This window comes from Triticum dicoccoides, chromosome 2B (genome assembly GCF_002162155.2).
Source record: "Triticum dicoccoides isolate Atlit2015 ecotype Zavitan chromosome 2B, WEW_v2.0, whole genome shotgun sequence".
In the NCBI taxonomy this organism is placed as follows: Eukaryota; Viridiplantae; Streptophyta; class Magnoliopsida; order Poales; family Poaceae; genus Triticum; species Triticum dicoccoides.
The window spans coordinates 445,564,281-445,582,643 of record NC_041383.1 but is presented as its reverse complement, the minus strand read 5'-3'; the positions used below and the strand labels follow the sequence as shown (position 1 = coordinate 445,582,643).

The 18,363-nt window shown below is 44.3% G+C and overlaps 1 protein-coding gene and 1 long non-coding RNA gene across 2 annotated transcripts; both read left to right on the top strand.

Annotated features, from left to right (window-relative positions):
* The first annotated feature begins 1,157 nt into the window (after nt 1-1,157).
* LOC119364124 (uncharacterized protein At2g33490-like) lies at nt 1,158-9,433 on the top strand. Its single transcript, XM_037629535.1, has 11 exons — nt 1,158-1,416; nt 2,708-2,780; nt 2,907-2,984; nt 3,356-3,417; nt 3,529-3,597; nt 3,796-3,824; nt 3,904-4,111; nt 4,208-4,423; nt 7,221-7,274; nt 7,909-8,878; nt 9,280-9,433. The coding sequence occupies exons 1-11, from the start codon at nt 1,303-1,305 to the stop codon at nt 9,288-9,290; spliced, it is 1,884 nt and encodes a 627-aa protein (XP_037485432.1). The 5' UTR covers nt 1,158-1,302; the 3' UTR covers nt 9,291-9,433.
* Nucleotides 9,434-14,398: 4,965 nt separating this feature from the next.
* Nucleotides 14,399-15,667, top strand: LOC119367818. Its single transcript, XR_005176444.1, has 2 exons — nt 14,399-14,643; nt 15,080-15,667. It is a non-coding gene; the product is annotated as an uncharacterized LOC119367818 (long non-coding RNA).
* Nucleotides 15,668-18,363: the final 2,696 nt, after the last annotated feature.

The following is an 18,363-nucleotide window of genomic DNA, read 5'->3' as shown; positions in this document are numbered from 1 at the left end:
CTGCCTTTAGTAGCCCTTATAGAAATGCCCTTCTGCGACGTTACCGTCCGGTCAAAGAGCTTTGACCATCACGAAAAAATAGCAAAAAAAAAATAAAAAAAAACCCTGAAATTTTATTGGACCGAAGGTACCTAGGTGCGTGCAAATTTTCATGCTGTTTGGATATTATAGGAGCTCGCAAAGGAAAAACAGTAAATATGTACGCATGTGAACAATAAATACAAAAAAATAGCAAGAAAAATAAAAAACATATGATTTTTTTGGCATCCAAGATGCGTGGGTGCGCAAGATGTGTGCCAAATTTTGTTGTGTTTCGACATTGTAGGAGCTCGTGGAGAAAAATAACTTGCCTCAGGAAAAACTTTTAAATAATGCACTATTTCCGTTTCTTTTTGCTAGACCTCCTCGCATGTCATTTGATAACAAAATTTTGCACACACTTTGCGCACCCGAGCATTTTGGATGCCAAAATTTTTATATGTTTTTGAATTTACTATTCAAAGACGTACAGATTTATTGTTTTCCTTTACTACAAGCTCCTGGTATGTCTAAATAGCACGAAGAATTGCACGCATCTAAGTATATTTGATCTCACAGAAATTTAGATTTTTTTTTATTTTTTTGCTAGTTTTTCAAGATGGTCAAAGCTCTTTGACCGAACGGTAACGGCGCAGAAGGGCATTTCTATAATGGAAACTAACGACAGAGGGACAAATTTAAGCATGCTTTGAAATTATGGGCAAATCTGTGTAGTGGATTTCAATCAATGACACAAATGTAATTGTCCTAATTTTTTATTGTTTCATACCAATATTCTATAATTTCACATACTTTTGACAACAATTTATATTATTTTTGGGATAACATATTGATCCAGTGCCCAATGTTAGTTTCTAATTTTTTTTCATGTTTTTCAAAATTTACTAAGATTTTTTTTGAAATAAATGTGATTTTTGGGAGAAGAATTAAGGCAAACGGAGGCACGCGGTAATCGGCCTAGCGTGGCCCATTGTTTTACAGTTTGTTCTCATCTTCCCATTTATTGAGCGAGGGGATATTCTCGTTTTTCTGGTCAAACTGGTTGCGTCAGGTCAAACATGGACCGAATTGTTTACAATTATTTTCCGTTCCCAAAACACCAGTAGCATCTCCATAAAGGAAGACATCGTATTCTCCCTCCTCCATTTCTGGTCTTCCGAAATCCATCCTGTCAAACAAGAAACAAACCTCCTCTTTCTCCCTCCTCTCCCCTCTTCGAATCATCGCCGGAGCACGAATTGGCCATAGTTTCTGGATTCGACGATGAAATCGCCATTGCGCAAGTTTCGGGGCCTCGCCCTCCCCCACCACCACAAGGAGAAGAAGGACCAACGGCCGCCGCCCGCCAAGCTCGACAACCTCGTCGACGCCGCCCAGGTTTCGCCGACTCCCTACTCTGACTACGATTTCTTTTCCTGGAATCATTACGCGCTGCTGGTTTGGAATACGCCCTTAAATTGGATCGCAAGGGGCTTGGCCGATCGAGAAGTTAGCGGTATTGCCGGGCTGTTTCTATTTTGTTTTTGTGTGTATATCGGTCCTTGTTGTTGGCTGCGGTGAATTGTTTTTGCTCGTAGCGATTATGTGAGATCGAAGGGAATCAAACTCCAGCGAGGGATAGAGAGATCGTTTTTTTTTTCTCTTCGTCTGCCTTTCTTCTTCTACGCGTGAGGATGAACAAAGCAAGAGTTCTATGCGACTGCTGTAACGATATTTTTATATTTCTATAATATGTGAAATTTGTGAGAGCTGATTGTTTTATGTGTTATTCTGGCTGTTACACGCGTTTGATATTTGTGGCTTGGCTCTGCTGGTCAAAGTCTACGGCAGGAAACTTTTAGTGGAGAAAGGTGCTATCTGGAACGAGTCTCGGGTCAGCAATTCAAAGTCATTAGTGGAATAATTTTTTATATGCGATAAACTTGGCTGATGATTGTTATATATCGAAATATGTTAGTGCTTGCTGCTGATTTTATATATGTTCAAGATTAATATCAGAAAATCTTTTATATTTAGGGAGTACTGATTGCTGAGTCATACCGGCATCTTCCATTTCAACAGCAATGTAGTCAGTCCAACTTAGATGAAAGTGATTGAGGTGTTGATAGATGCTTGAAAGGGACTACGGGATTTTAGTCATGGCTACATTTGTAGAGCAGTACCGTGGATGAGTGCAGTGCTCTGATTAATCTGTAAGAAGTCTTTTATTTCATTTAGCTTTTCCTTTTGATGTTTTGGGATAAGAATAAAAAGTTGACGCTTTTGCACGCGGCGATAATGAAGGAGAAGATTTAAGCATGCCAATGTTAAATGTAGTATGGTTTGCTTTTGCATACTGGTTCGTTTCGCTAGAAGGCTACCACTGCCATTTGTGACTTGCAGATGGGGCATGTTACTAGCAAGCAGTGAATCTCAAAGCTGTTGACGATGTACTATTTGCTATTGCCCTTGTAGGATCAAAACTTCAAATATCTATATGAGGTGGGCCAAACCTTAGCTTTTGTACAACGTGATCTAATGGATCCAGACTGCCAAATTCCTGTCAGAATGGTTTTTCCTGCTATTTGTTAATGCTCACAGTTCACCTGTCACTGACAGCTGCAAAGATTATCAATCTGATGAAAATACGTTTTTGTAACCCAACTTATGTGAGGTTCTTATTTTGCAGGAGATGGAGGAAATGAGAACTTGTTATGATAGCTTGCTTTCGGCTGCAGCTGCAACAACAAATAGTGTATATGGTATGCTATAGCATTTCTTTGATGTAGTAATTTTTAACGAGACAACGGTGCCCAAGTAACGTCTAATAGAGAGTGTGTGCTCGTATTGTAGTACTTTCATAATTCATTGTGATCAAATGTACACAGAGTTTGCAGAAGCTATGGAAGAAATGGGAACTTGCTTACTTGAGAAAACTGCATTGGATTGCGATGATGATGACAGTGGTGAGTCATCTGAATTTATAAGCACATATTATCTGGAAACTTGCATTCCTGGATTTATTCTTAGCAGTCTTTGCAGCAAAGGACATTTCTTGATTAATAAAGCTAACTCTGTTATGTTTCATGTTACTGTTTTTTTTTCTTCGTCAAAATTACCAGATCCTTCATGAAAAACAAATACCCCTGATGCTACTTTTTCTATGCATGTGATTATTCTAGATCTGTCCATTCGTTTCCTTATGGAACAAGGTGATAGTCAGATTTCAGTGAATATCGAGAGCGAAATTCTTGTGTTGTTTGTTTTGGAGATCTACTTCCTTAGTCATAGAAGTATTTGGTCCTCTTGCGTTATTCATGTGGTCTTTTACCTGCAGGCAGGGTGCTGATGATGCTAGGAAAGGCTCAATTTGAACTACAAAAGTTTGTGGATAACTATGTAAATTTTCTTTCTACCTTAGTAACATTGAACTGAAACAGTCTTAGAGTTGCCATACTGTCATCTTCGTTGTACTGTAATACTCTGTCCTGTAATTGTTATTTTTTTCAGCGTACAAATATCATAAATACAATCACAAACCCTTCAGAGTCTCTTCTCAAGGAGCTACAAGTTGTAGAGGTTTGATCTTTTTGACTATGGTTGTCTCAACTTAATTAATACAATTAGTTGCTACCTTCACATTTCGTAATGTCATTCCAATTTAGTGTTCGTGCAGTAATTTCATCATTTCTGAATACTAACTAACTAATTGAATTCCTTTTATACTTCAATTTGTGAAACCATGACACGCTGTCTCTTTCATTCTTACTGATGCAGGACATGAAGGACCACTGTGATCAGAAAAGGTACAAACTTTACCTTGAATTTATGACATTTACCTTTCCTCTCTCCAAGTTCTAAAAAATGTTTTTTTTTTGGCTTCAGAGAGGAATATGAAACCATGCGGTCAGCCTATAAAGATAAAGGACGATCAAGGCATCCCAAAACTGAAACATTCTCCCCAGAACAATTGCAAGCGTCCTATCTCGAGTACCAAGAAGATGCAACATTATTCATATTTCGCTTGAAATCATTGAAGCAAGGTCAATTCTTGAGTATTTTAACACAGGCTGCTCGCCATCATGCTGCTCAGGTACTTTAACTCTTCTTCACAGGAACTATTAATAATTTAATATGGCTCATACGGTGGTATACACTATAACCATCTCATAATTGTTTGAACTTTCAGTTGAGTTTTTTCAGGAAAGGGTTGAAGTATCTAGAGGCTCTAGAACCTCATGTAAAAGCAGTTGCTGAGAAGCAGCACATTGATTATCACTTCAGTGGACTAGATGATGACACTGATAATGATGATTACAGCTCTTACCAGGACAATCATAGTGAGGGCAGTGAGTTGAGTTTTGACTACGGGATAAACTTTCCTGCTTCCAGAAGTTCAATGGATGTAAGCTAACCTTTTCCCAACTCGTCCATTCAATCGTTATTTGACTCATCTACTAAAGACTTCATCGAGTCTCACTTTGTACCCCTTAGTGTTATATCAGTATCCAGTATCTCCTAATATGAGCACTTCGCGAAGATTTATCTGTGCTGGTCAATACTCAAGTTTTTTGTGACCGCATAGTCTACTCAGTTTAGGTTTCTTCAGTGTCAGTTAGTAGTCGTGGCACTCCCCTTGGCCAGCTTCCTAACATGAGGTTTTGATTCTGTGATGCTGGAGAGCAGCATACAATTGGATAATGGGGTGGGAGGGGAGAAGAGGGATGAGGAGCAAAATTCGTATTGCTTCAGAACAAAAGATTACAGTCGTCTCTCTTCATACAGTGCCCATGTTTTAAAGTGGCATGCCTGTTTAGACTAAGAAACCAACTAGGACTTCTGCTTGCTGATTACAACTATGTCTTTTGTAATCTATGGGCTCCAGCTCTGAGCCGCCTCAAGGACCAACTCCTGCCTCTGCTCAGCTCCCTAGCCTGCTGAACTTCTGTCGCAACATGTGAATTGCATGCCGCAGCAATGTGAATTTTTACTGGTATAGCCTGTGTTCTTCTGTAATCTTCCCCACATAATAAAAGAATACTTAGGAGGAATTAGATGGGCCTGCCACTTGATCTTTTAAGAAAAAAAAGGTTCATGAGGATTGCATCTAATGGTAACAAACAAACATCAGGAGAAACTATGCTTCTGATATTCATTTCGTTTTGTTAAATTTTAACCGGTAACTGTTGTGAAGTTAATTGGTTTTCAGAGTGCTTCCTGTTGATGCTAATTTTAATCCGAAAGTCAGTTCTTGGCTTTCCCTAATTCCTGTTTTCTAGACCATTTTTGGTTACCATGGCCAAATGAGCCAAAGAACTACCATCCCAGAACTTTTGAAAAACTGGATCTAAGAATAGGCTGGTAACTGTATGGTTAGACGTGTATCGCTCTAGAGCAGTAGTGGTGGTGGCCTGTATGTATGCTCAAAGTATGATAGTGCTGGGGTTTCCACATGAGAGTTTAAAGTGCACAGTAGAAACATATATTAGTTGAGGTTCCAAATATAATAACACCACGTTAAACATTTTAGGCGAGGATAGGACTGAAGCCCAAATAAGTTGGTACTCATTCGTAAGCCAATTCAGCATATGCTGCCTGGACTCTGGTCTCTGGTGGCATTCATGAGTGCAGTGCAATGAATATGAAAACTTGTTTTTATATTCTAGAATGGAGTGTTGCTAGGCCTCAGTTTGCTTGCGGTTGAGGGTTGGCCTCACTGTATTGTGCTCATGGATTGTTTCTTCTAATTAGAAAGAGTAAATTGCTGGAAGACACAACTCTAGGGGCTAATAACGCAGAACTATAACTCTAGGGGTTTCGAACTGATACTCCAGACTCTGGGGGTAAGTAATAACTACAAAGAACTCATAATCATGTTGAACTCTTGATTAGTTAGCTGAAGAGAAAACTGGCAGGCGGCACCCACATGTGACAGACTAAGGCACTGGCTTGGCTCACTTTTGGCTTGAGCCATTAGTTGAGCTCGGCTCGAGCCGAACCGAAGCTGAGCTGGTTCTATTTTTGCCGGAAGTTACAAAATATGTCCAAACTTCCAAATGGTTGGTCAAATGTGCTCAAAATTTGCCAGAACACTCAGAGAACGTAGATTGAATTACTAGGTTTTTTTTTTCAGTTTTTTGGTATTTTTGTGGTGATTTTTTTCTTCAGATTTTTGGGTATTTTTTCGAATTTATAGCTGGGCAAAGTATGCTGAATTTTTTCTAGAATGCTCAGGAAACTGGATTGAATTACTATCTTTTTCAGATCTTTTCTGAAAAGTATGAATTTTTCTCAGAAGAGCTCGGTGAGATGAGCTCACCTACCGGCTGAAGCCGAAAATGTGCCGAACAACTGCCGTAGTCAATGCCATGCCGCCCTGTCTATTAGTCTATTAGAGTTCGCTTTAACAGACTAATTGAGATGATTATGGTTTTTTCTTACTGCTTGCCCCTTGAGTCTAGAGTAAAAAAAGGGCAACCTGGTGCATGTAGCTCCCGCTTGCGCAGGGTCCAGGGAAGGGTCCGACCACTTTGTGTCTATAGTACGCAGCCTTTCCCTACATTTCTGTAAGAGGCTGTTTCCAGGACTTGAACCCATGACCTCATGGTCACAAGGCAGCAGCTTTACCACTGCGCCAAGGCTCCCCTTCCCCTTGAGTCTAGAGTATCAGTTAAAAATACCAGGGTTGTAGTTTTGTGTTACTACAGCCCTAGGCTCGTGTTTTGGTTGATTTTTCTTTTCTCCTGGCAACTTTCAGCAAATTAAACACTACTTTCGCGCTAAATATCAACGAGTTATCTATTTTACTTTGAAAAACTTTGCTGTTATGGTCCACCAAAGCTGGTTACAAATTGCATTGATATTTGGTAGTAAATTGGGGATAACTGAGGTGAATTTGCGGGAGAGCAGAATCAGAGATACGGAGCAGAGGAACCAAATGAGAGGAACACGATACTTCCGATCTGCTCTGTCCTTTCTAGCTAACGTTCTTGTGCTCCTTTTATGTGTCATCCCACATACCTGGGCTTGGTGACCCCGAATCTATACGGCAGCACAGCTCAATTCCATTCCTGGGCAGATGCATCACAGTGCTCACCCAGACTTTCCATTCCCATGTTTTAACTAAAGAATATTAAAATACCTGTCTTATCTCCTTTCTTTATTATCCTTTAAGTTCTAAACATCATTTGTTTTGTCTGTAGTTGGATCAGTCTAATATGGCAAGTCCCACGAAACCTCTGAAGGAACATGAGCAGGTAATCCTTGAACTTCTAATCATGCTACCCTTGCCATTCCCATGGTCAACGAGTTACAAGCTGGTTACAAGCATTCTCTTAAGGAAACGTGTAGCCATGGTATGTGCTGCCACATGGTAGTCTAGGTTAACCTGAAGTGGACCTGTTTCCATATCAAGTTAACTGCTGTATCAGTTCTTTTTCCCTTCTTTTGGATATGAGAGTTTTGGGGCATTGATATTTTGGTTGAAGTGACGTTCAGTTTTTACTGGTGATAAATATTTCTGATATAGACTCTTCACAATTTTCTATATAGATCACCTGCTTGAAGCAAACTGTCATCATCCATTCTAGCCTACAGATTGCCGTCATTTTTCTTTTGTCAGTGGTGTGTGCCTATACCGGGAACTATTAACACTCCGTAAAATATCACTTGATGAAGCACACTAATCTGAACTTCCTTTCTATATAAGGTTTAAATAACAGTGTGATAATCAGATTGGGATTTGTGTATGGTCCTTGCTTCCTTCACTTGTTCCAGCCCTTGTTTTTTTTTTTACTATTTTTATACTCCCGCTCTCGTTATTTAAGTCTGACGGTGCAGCATTTTGAGTGTGTCCTGAAGTTCTTTTAATTGCCGTTTGTTCACTTACAGGAACATGCCAAACAAATAGAGACTGATTTTGCAGCTCCTCGAGTGAAGCCTGAGTTTGGTACTCAATCAGCACCAATTTTTGCTGATAATGTGCTTGATCCATCTGTGAGGCTTCGCAAGTTGAATTCTCCAATGTTCTCGAGCCCACTACAGTCAAGTAGAACAAATTATTCCTACAAACTCCCGACACCAGCTGATGATAAAATCTGCACTTCAGCAGGCACCAACAGATCACCTCATTCAGATAAACCAGAGAGTTCACATGTGGCAGCAAATTTGTGGCATTCCTCTCCGCTCGTGAAAGATTATATGCCGAGCTCCTTGTATAGCGGGCCTGTTAAGATGCCATCAAGTACTGAGAGGAGATCATCACCATTAGTTTATTCCTACTCCACTTCAGATTCCAAGAAAATGAAGAGGGAATCTTTTTCTGGCCCAATTCCTAGTAAAGCAGGGTTAAGCAAACCCTTGTTTTCAGCTGCTGGTCACAGAGCATCAGTAAATTATCCTCCTCGTGTTATGTCAACAAAATCACACGGACCAGGTTCTCTTCCATCTGTGGCTCCAAAAGTCCCTAGGATAACTTCACTGCCAACAACATCCCCCAGAATTAGTGAGCTTCATGAGCTGCCTAGGCCTCCTGCACCTTTAGACACTCTCCGGCCTGGTTTGGTTGGATATTCTGGTCCTTTGGTATCAAGGCGGCAAATTCCTAACGTACCAACCCGTGCCTCCCCACCGTCAAATACAGCATCACCGCTTCCACGGCCACCTGCTGCCATGACTCGCAGCTATTCTATACCTTCAAACAGCCAAAGAACACCTATTATTACTGTGAATAAGTTGTTGGAGTCTAGGCATAGCAGAGAGAGCAGCGAAGTTTCCTCGCCCCCACTAACACCTATATCTTTGGCAGATGTCTCCCGCAGATCAATAGCAGAAACAACTATAGACACCAGAAGGATGAAGGGTAAGTTTCTACTGCTAAATAATTGGTTTCACACATATTTATCTGTAAATAATAATTTCATGTTTAATCCTCACCATAGATTTCTGTTCTGAACTGTGCCTTAAGTGTTGGTTTTACTCCATTATTGTTTTTGATCATCTCACTGTGTTATGTTTTCCATTTTTAGATATATGCTCTTTTCGATGGTTTCATTGGTTTTGATCATGGCATTGTGAGTAGTTTTAGGGAAAGTATTTAGATCATACTATAGTTGACAAGTTCACATGTGAATAAAATGCAATCCACTCATGATTTTTTTGCAACATTCCAATATTCAGATATATTCAGTATTTTACTGCACAAATGCTACTACACACAATGTAAAATGCCATGTCTAACTATATTCTATTCTTTGATTGCAGAAACCTCGTGAGCACTCACACATCCAAACCTGTCTATAATTGTAGGCAATTTTGTACGTATGTAGTTTTCATTCTTGGTTTTCTTCAATAGTCTTTGGTGTATTTTGTGAAACAAAAAGGTGAAATAAAGATAGCAATATTTTACCTTCATTCACATATGAAAGACTTCCTATCCTTGGCTTATTTATTTGGCCTACTTATTGTATTATTTTTACTCCATGGCTTGCATATCTGAAGTATTTATTGGATTTAGGTGTATCTGTCCACCATTGTCCTTGTTTGCACAGAGATTCGGTTTTTCAAAGAGCGGGATGATATATAACTCAAATGGTTGAATTATTGTTTCTTTAATAAGTGTGTATATATACAGTTTTGTAGTAAGAACTTCACTTCACAATTATGCAGTCTACTAAAAACAAATTTGTGCCAAGTTCGAAAAACAAATCTGTGCTGACATAATTATACCAAGCCTGTATTTGTGCTAATTATATATACATGATAATGATTTGATGCTCTCCTAACATAGTACTGATGGTCCATTCGTCCTGAGCTGAATTCGTGGTGGGGTTTTAAGTAAAAAATAGCACATGATGGAGCTAGACTAGAAATGGGAGGCGTCGTTTCCATGATTGTGATCCGAAGTCTAATAATTGGGCGTTGTGAGTCAAAGGTTAGGTATTAGCTTTGAGCTTTTTTCTTTTTCGAATCAAAGGGCTCACATTAATTGGTTGGAATATGCTTACAATCCTTCAAAAGGAGCTGAAAAATCAGGGGAGGTGCATACAAGATCAAAATCGACCTATTCGCACGACATATTTCTGATTTAGCTAACCCATGAGCCCCCCCTTTGGACGTGTTGGAAGCGAACATCTCTGAAGCGTGAAGATGGCCTCCAGACTTCTCGGTACTGGCGATCTATGACCTAATCTCACTGCATTGGATCAACGAGCGGGCGACATTGGAACAGTTCGGCTCCAGGATGCAATGCATGCCAGCACGTTCAGAAGGCAGTCTTTTGTCCCTTCAACGCATGCCAAGCGCTCAGCCACTTTGACTCGTACCACCCGGAACAGCCGCTACTAGCAACACTTCGCCTCTACAGTTTTGCACCACCTCATCTTTGCTACGGAGCTAGCATCAACATTTACTTTGCCCTTCCGTCCGGGGGAGGAGACAATGCAACCGGGGGAGCCACTGCAACGCCTTTGAGCACTTCTGGTGCCAACAGTCTATTTTTTTATCAGTTGCTTTGTGTGGTATGATAGCAACATCCTACAATCAGAACAGAGCAATACACATGGATTCGTGCTACTAGCGAGATAAAAAAAAATCTTTATGGTGGACCTAAGAGAAAAAAAAAAGGCAATCAGGAAACCGCACAAAAAAAGCGAGGAGAAATGGTTAGATAAAACAAGCTTGGAGTTGTAGAGCTGTGAAGCCAGGAGATACGCTATACACGCCCTGTAAAAGAAGGGAGGGAGTGGATCAGCAAGAAATAGCCATGTAAGCTTAGAAAAATAAATCGGGTTTTTCTGAAGCACCGGTGCTTAAGAAAAGCTTGGTTTATTTCTCTAAGCACCTCCCCTAAGCACCTCCCATTGTACAAGGCCTAATCAGTTCAATCATCTTGCAATCATCAATTCAAAATATCCACACCTCAAGTTGGAGGGGGGCGCCATATTAAGGCTGCGTTTGGAATCCCTCCGCTCCATAACTCCCCTGCTGAGCGGAGCAGCATACAGTATAATTTTGAGGAGTGGCCAATAGGGTGCTTCCGCGTGCTTCACTCCCCTATGAAGGAGCAGAGGATTGCCGAACACAGCCTAACAAGTAGAATTAACGACCACATACGTCGGCACATGTATTATTAGAACCACTATTGGTTGCATACGTCGGCACATGTATTATTAGAACCACTATTAGTTCATCTGTGGCTGTCGTGAACGTACGATGCATGCACATGCTAAGAACAACTCTAGCAGAGTCTTCATATTGGCAGCCTTCGTAAAAATTATGGAGGGCGCTTCATATGCATTTGAAGGCTGCCAAAGCGATGCGCATGCTCAGAATCCCATACATGTAGCTTAAAAAAGAAATCTCCTATGAGACCTGTTTATCATTGGCTGCAAGACCTCTTGCTTCTCCACCTCAACAATGGAAGGTTTTCGTACTAGATTTCAACATGGATTACAACTAGGATTTGAACAACCATAATTGTGATCCCCTACTAGAATGTGTGTTATGGGCTCTTCCTCCTTTTTGAAGTGACCTCGCGGGCGGAAGAGGCTTCGGCTACGGTCGGAGAGCATGGAGCCTCGCTCTTTATAGGCGGGAAGGCGGGAGCGACGGCCTCACGTTTAATGGTCAGGCTCACCTCTCATTGCTTGCGTGATTGGCCGATGGGACTGAGCCTCATAATTCCGCTTTGGGACAAGGCAACGTCTTGGTCGAGGGTGACGACCCGGTTTCTCTGCCCACGGTTTGACGATGACCCGTTAAAGGGTTTTCGGCCCACCCATATGGTGTGTCTCCTCGGAATCACTGCCAGCAGGCAAGGCCGGGGGCTACTGTCCGTGATACGGAAAACGGGGTCCCCCGGATAAAGCAATACGGTTCATCCCCATCTCCGGCAACGTGCGTTAGTAGGCGCTACAAAGAGGCACTATGAATCTGGTGTTCGTGGAGTCATCTGACGGCAGAGTCCCCGAGTGCTTTTGACACCACTGTCCCTCCCTGGGAGACGGGGGTTATGTGGTGAGCCCTCACTCACCATTTGGGTACAGGTGCTTGGTGGGGCAGGGTTGGCTTTCCGGGGTGGCCGATATATTTATTTGGCCAGCTTACGTGGTGGCCACGGTGTGGCCCGTACCTAGAAGAACAATGATGACAAGGGTGGTCTGACCTTTACATCAGCTCGCATGACCGGGCTAGCCATGAGCCGGATAGGATGTCTAAGGATGGGCATGTTTGACTTAGGCTATGGCCCAGGAAGGCGAGCCCCTACCCACTCCATTCCGCTAACAACGGAAGCCTAGGAGGTATTGTAGGGGTACAACAACGTGGCGACATGGGAGTCCTCTGCCTACCACTATCCACCCAGTGGCAGCGTGATGGACCCCCGCGTGGGCGATGTGCAAAGGATGCCACCCCATCCTAGTCGGTCACATAGGTCAGGGGGGTGGTTCTTCTTCCGAGCTATATAAGGAAATACGAAAGGTCGTCCGAGAAAAGGTGATGGAGAGAAGGTTTAAGAGTTCAATGTGCCTGTTGTATGCAGGAGAGCTCTCGATATACAACAAAACACACATGAAACAAGGAGTAAGGTGTTACACCTCGCGCGACGACTTGAACCTCTGTAAATTGTGTCTGTGTCTAAAGTGATTGGAGTGTTTTAACCCTGGGCCGAACAATCTAGGAGATCTCACTGGTCTTTGCTCTCGATGATCACCTATCGACAGGCTGTCTCTGCTTGGACAAGGAGACAATTGTGTGAGGACGTTGATCCCTTCTTAAAGGCGTTGCTGCGGAAGAAATCGACTAAGTCATAGGTCTTCATGTCATATCCTGTAAGTTTGCTTAATATTTAATAAGAATAGATGTGTGCATCACAATGATGCAAAGGATGGGGGTTTAACCTCCTGTTCGAAAAAAAGATGGTATTCTAATTCTTGTTCTCTTGATATTTTGCATTCCAAAATGTCAATTTTTTGCGCAAATATTTGCAAGCACACGCAATATAGCCTGTTATGTACTCCCTCCGGCCAAAAATATAGTGCATATTTAATCTAAAAAGTTAGTGTGTATTATTATTAAAGTCAATGTAAAATTTGACCAAGTTTCATAGAAAAATTAATGAACATATAGATTACTAAATCAATATTTCTAGATTCATCATGAAATTTGATATTTTTTTCTATAAACTTGCTCAAACTTTGTGAAGTTTGACTTTCATAGAAACCAACACGCAGAATCTTATGGGACAGCGGGAGTACTATTTAGTATCACTGTTAACCGGTTTTCTAAAATCTCTCTTGATGAAATCTTTGTTAATTTCACAAAGATTTCACGTAGTGGTCTACTTGTATGCTAGATGTAGAAAATGAATCTAAACTGTACTGTTGGAAAACTTTGAAAGAGAAATCCAAGCCCAACTTTCCGCTTCATGATATCGTTGGCTCTAGAAAAGGAACTTTTCCGTGCATGAAGCCATGGCAGCCATCAAAAGTTGTGATATTCTTCATCCAAAGACTTCGGTTCCTGTCTCCGTCCCGTTGCAAGAATAAGGGCACGCGATCGTTTTTGATTGACACGTAGAAGATGAGGAATGGACAGAAAGTTGTGTGAAGTCAACTGCCCCTTACCAACTTGGTAAGGCCAAGATGCGTTCTGAAAGGGGGAAAACGGTTTCAGAAAGCAAAGTGCAACTTTCATGCACCAGGCATTTGATTGTCGAAACAAATTGCCTGAATGTGAACAGTTGGATGTTCAGAAACCTTCAGAGTAGCATGAGTAGTTACCTCTAATCTCTGTACATCCTAGACTGGCTTTCTATTACCCCAACAGATAAAAGGATGCATTTATTTAGTTCGACAAGCCTTCTAAATATGAGTTATCCAAACCCAAACTGCAGGGAATAAATAACTTTAAATAGACGTGGACGACGCCCTCTCCTCGTCCCCACATCACAAAAGCATAAGGCAGTCTGCAAGGTAGATGAGCTCTTCTCCAAAATGATACTACATATCCAAGAGGGAATATATCGAGATTTGCCTTGGATTGTGTGAATCACGGCGTACTTTCTGTTTTATTGGAAATGGAAAATCGGAATGATAACTGCTGTGTCGGTATTGTTCTGCAAGTGTATGCACCTCTCGCCATTTAACTGAAAATGTTCATGCCCGGTGGACCTCAGCCTCCGTATCCTTCCCCCTTAGCCTAGTGATCGAACCGAATATATTGCGGTGTCACGAAATATATATGCGTCAACGATCAGTGACCGGTATCTGTGGAGGCTGCGGATGGCGGCACACTGATAAGTTAGCATCCTGGCCCCCGCATTTTTCGCTATAAATAGCACGAAACATAAGCCGCAATGCGTCACCAATCTTCGGTAGGAGGAAGAAGCCAGGGAGAAGAGGTGCCTTGCATGAGGGCCAGAGCCTCCTCGTCTGGTAGCCAAGGATGACTTGCCTATATGCTCTTTCAGAAGCCCCGGTTATTACATGACTGGTTTCGGATGAGTTCCATGATAGGCGGTCACCTTGGCTAGCCTGAGCAGCTCTTGTCTGTCATGGAAGGCCTCTCCTTCTCATTCTTTGCCATTCTATCACAGGGTGTCAGGACTGTTTGAATTGCAGTTGACAGGTAATATGATTCATGAATAGATATGGCCTGTAGTTATTTGTTTCCAATGCTCCAATGCATCTGCCCCTGCTATCTACGGTGTCCTAGAGAATTGTAGATGTCCTAGAGAACAGTAATTGCTATTTTTCTGCTCTCACGGCGAGCCAAATCATCACAATTATCATAGCCGTTGCATAAGCTAGCTCAGTCCACAATACCCGTTCGATCAAGGTGTTGAGAGCCTCTCCACTAAACAGCATGCAGTATCCTACGCTTACATTTTAAGTGGGTTTTAAATACCATCATCATCTCCTATTAAGTTCAGACTCGGGTATGGTTCGCCCACTCATCACATGGCAAAGCAACGTGAGCAACACTAATGCTTTCTTATTCGTCCTTCATGGTACAGCTTGTGCATAGAACGTAAGTTAATGTTCAGATTTCTTATTTTGTTCAGGTAGGCCGGACCATGCAAGGGGATAGTACATTTTATTTTTATGAAACCTTAAGAGAAAGGGTTTCCCCCGCTTTATATTATAAAGCAACAGCCGAGCATACAACCACCGATACCACAAAAAAAAAGAAAAAAAAAGAAGGCAACAGAGGATACAAGATGCAACCGGACAACAACAGTCCTGACAACTCTAGAAGCTAGGACATCGAGGACCCCGGCAACTTCAGGACATGCCCACGATACGCTCACGCTAATGGAGCGGCCCGCCTCCGGAGGAAGCGCACAACCGTCAACTCCCATACCGTTGCCGACCATCCGAGAGCACGCTTGATCCCGGATGGACTAGGAGAGGATGGCAACACACCGCCACGCTGGTAAAGCTACTCCGATCAACGCCACCGCCTCGGGCCACGCCATGAAGAACACCGAACATTGTCGAGCAGGACCAACTGAAGACCGGCAACCGACCACGCCAAAGCCGCGACCACCACGCACCCGTCCCAAAGGCGGCGTCTTCAAGAAGAAAGCGACGCCAAGACGCCATCGCCACCCAATCCAAGGGGATTCGGGTCTTCAGCCGGGACAAGGAGAGGAGGAGCATGGGCTAGGACTCGATGCCGACCCCAAGAAGTAGAACGGCGACGGAGCGCCACCGGCATCGTGGCTGCCGCAGCTCGCCAAGGGTTTCCCCCATCCATAGCCTACTCCGACCAACCACCAAACCAGCCACACGAGGTTGCCGGCAACCGAGTTGGCGTGAGCGGCCACAGAACGCGGAGGTCGCCGTCTTCAAATTGAAATCCGAGCTCACTGTCTGCTCGCCGCCCACACGGCCAAGTCCAGCGCCCGGAACCATCGGCACCACTTCCCCCCGTCGCCAGGGAGGGGCGCCCTCGCCGAAGGAGGCCGTCGCCGCCGCACCCGCGCCACCCAAACTGGAGGCCCCGCCGCCATGCCACCTGCCCCGCCAGCCGCCGACCACGGCAGGGGAGGTCGCCCGTGGTCCAGGCCGCACGCAGCCCCCGCCACCCGTCGGGCCACCGGCGCTAGATCTGGCCGGATCCAACGGGTGCGGCACCAACAGAGACCGCGGCCGCCGCGCCGCAAGAGGAGACCCCGCGCATGACACCGCCAACCACGCGCGCCGCCGCTCAGAGCCCCTGCCGCCTCACCGCTGCACCCCGCGCCAGCGCAGCGCCTCCGCGCGCCCGGGCTATCCCGCACCAGCCGGGGGAAGGCGAGAGGAGGGGAAATGAGGCCCCCCGCCACCGAGGCCAGCCGGGCTTCGCCCGCTGGCCCTTGACGGCGGCGGCGAGGGGAGGAGGAGGGAGGGAGGGCGCGGGGAGCCGGCGGCTAGGGTTTCCCCCGCGTTGCTCGCGGGAGCGACGGCGGGGGGAGGGACTGGAAAAAAAGCTTAAGTTATCTATCATGTTTATGAAACTTCAATTACTCTGAGCATGTAGGCCAATGTAAGTCACCATGTGTCATGTCAGCACTTCCTGTTTTGGGTTTTTTTTAAAGGAGGATGACCCCCGGCCAAGACCCTGCTGCGCCACACTGGTGGGACTCCCCATTGTCGAAGCGTGACGTGGGATGCCGCTTCACCACTAAAACCGCCCACTGGTCCCTCGAGCCAATGCACACCTCCAAGAATGACGCCCCAAGGAGGGAACGACACAGGAGCGCAACCATTATCGGATCGACCAATCAAGGGTTTCCTCTGGAGGTAGCGAGTGGAGTTGGGAGCTTCATCTCGATGATGCCTTCATGAAGGAAGCGACGCGAAGGGCATCACCATTACCGGCTCGGGCCACCGGCCGAAGACCAAGTGTTCACCCGGATCTGTCCCAAGAACATCCAGCCGACAACCTGTACATCTGCAAGACCACCTTCAAAGCCCCGGAGCGAGTCGCCCAGATCCGGCGATCATCCATAGTCGCACTGCCACCGTGGTGTATCATGACGCTCCGGCCACTGCCGAACGACGTCACCACTGGAGCATGGAGAGAGGGCTCCCACCCCATCGTGCCATGCTGGAAGGGCCGTTAGGATGAATCCCAAGCACGCTCTTCACCATCTATGTACCTAACGGGATCCGGGGCCGCCGGACCATCAGAGTAGCTCCGCTTTGGACATGGGTCGTCCACGCTATGCAGCCGAGGACAATCTGGGCTTCACCGTCTACCACCACCCGGGGCCGCCGCCCCGGCGGATGTTCTTCCCTCAAGCTCCTTACTTCAAGGGTAGCCTTGCTCATTTGCCAAGGACCCCTAGGCTATATAAAGCCTACCATGGGCATGTAATCAACTCACTTTCACTTGAATACACTCAAGTGGAGGATCACTCTTCCCTTCCAAGCCCCTTTAGGAGAGCAAATAAAGGCTGAGAACTCGGCGCCCAAGGGACCTTGTAAAGCTCGGACTAGTCATGAGTCGTGGGACTCCGAAAACGACTGCACTCTAAGTGCCCCGAGCGATGGGCATCACTCTCAATGACCCTCCAATAGGATGGAGGTCATGCTCCCACGAAGCGGTTGAACCTATTTTACAAAAAGATCATCATGTCACTTTGTCAAGTGTACGGGGACCTTATATAAGGTCGTTGTACACGCCCTCGCTAATCTCTGACCATGCTACTAAGGACACCACCTAGTAAAAAGTTGATTCTTGCACGTCAACACAACTTTGATCATGATGCCCAGAACATGCTGATGAAGATGCTGCAACTGCAAATCTTATTGAGGAGCCAGATGAGGATGTATCAGTGTAACCAATGGTTCCTTTCATTGGCATGATTTTTGACAGTGTTGTCAAAGCATACAATGATTATGCGCATAAGATGGTCTTTGGCACTCACATTGTGACCTCAAAGCACATCAGGAAGAGAGGTGTTAAGAAAGTTCTTATCAAAAGGTTTTTTTAATGCATACGACGTTTCCGGAAAACTGTTGTGACAAGTCTTCCCACAAAAAAAACTGTTGTGACAAGTCAATATGATGCTAGTGACATGAGATTTGTCGTTCAACAAAAAACTTCCAACAAGCAGGTTGGTGTCTCTATTGATATGAGTGACACGAGGAAGAGGAATAGGTTGGTGCTCCATGCCTGCAAGGCGCATGGGTGTTAGCCTCCGAGATGATAGTTGGATTGTGATCGTTTCCAGGTTGAGCACACACAACCCATGATATCGCAGCTGGGCCACCACAGGTACTTCTGTTCTCACGGAAGGATCACAGAGCAACCCTATACCTGGTTTCCCTACATAACCACAACACATCGACAACAAAT

What these genes read in the sequence shown, in the direction of transcription:
- LOC119364124 (XM_037629535.1), top strand. Translation starts at nt 1,303, where the DNA reads ATGAAATCGCCATTGCGCAAGTTTCGGGGCCTCGCCCTCCCCCACCAC. An exon ending in GACCACTGTGATCAGAAAAG is followed by an intron (nt 3,825 to 3,903) that starts GTACAAACTTTA and finishes TTTTGGCTTCAG; the next exon opens with AGAGGAATATGAAACCATGC. An exon ending in CTCTGAAGGAACATGAGCAG is followed by an intron (nt 7,275 to 7,908) that starts GTAATCCTTGAA and finishes GTTCACTTACAG; the next exon opens with GAACATGCCAAACAAATAGA.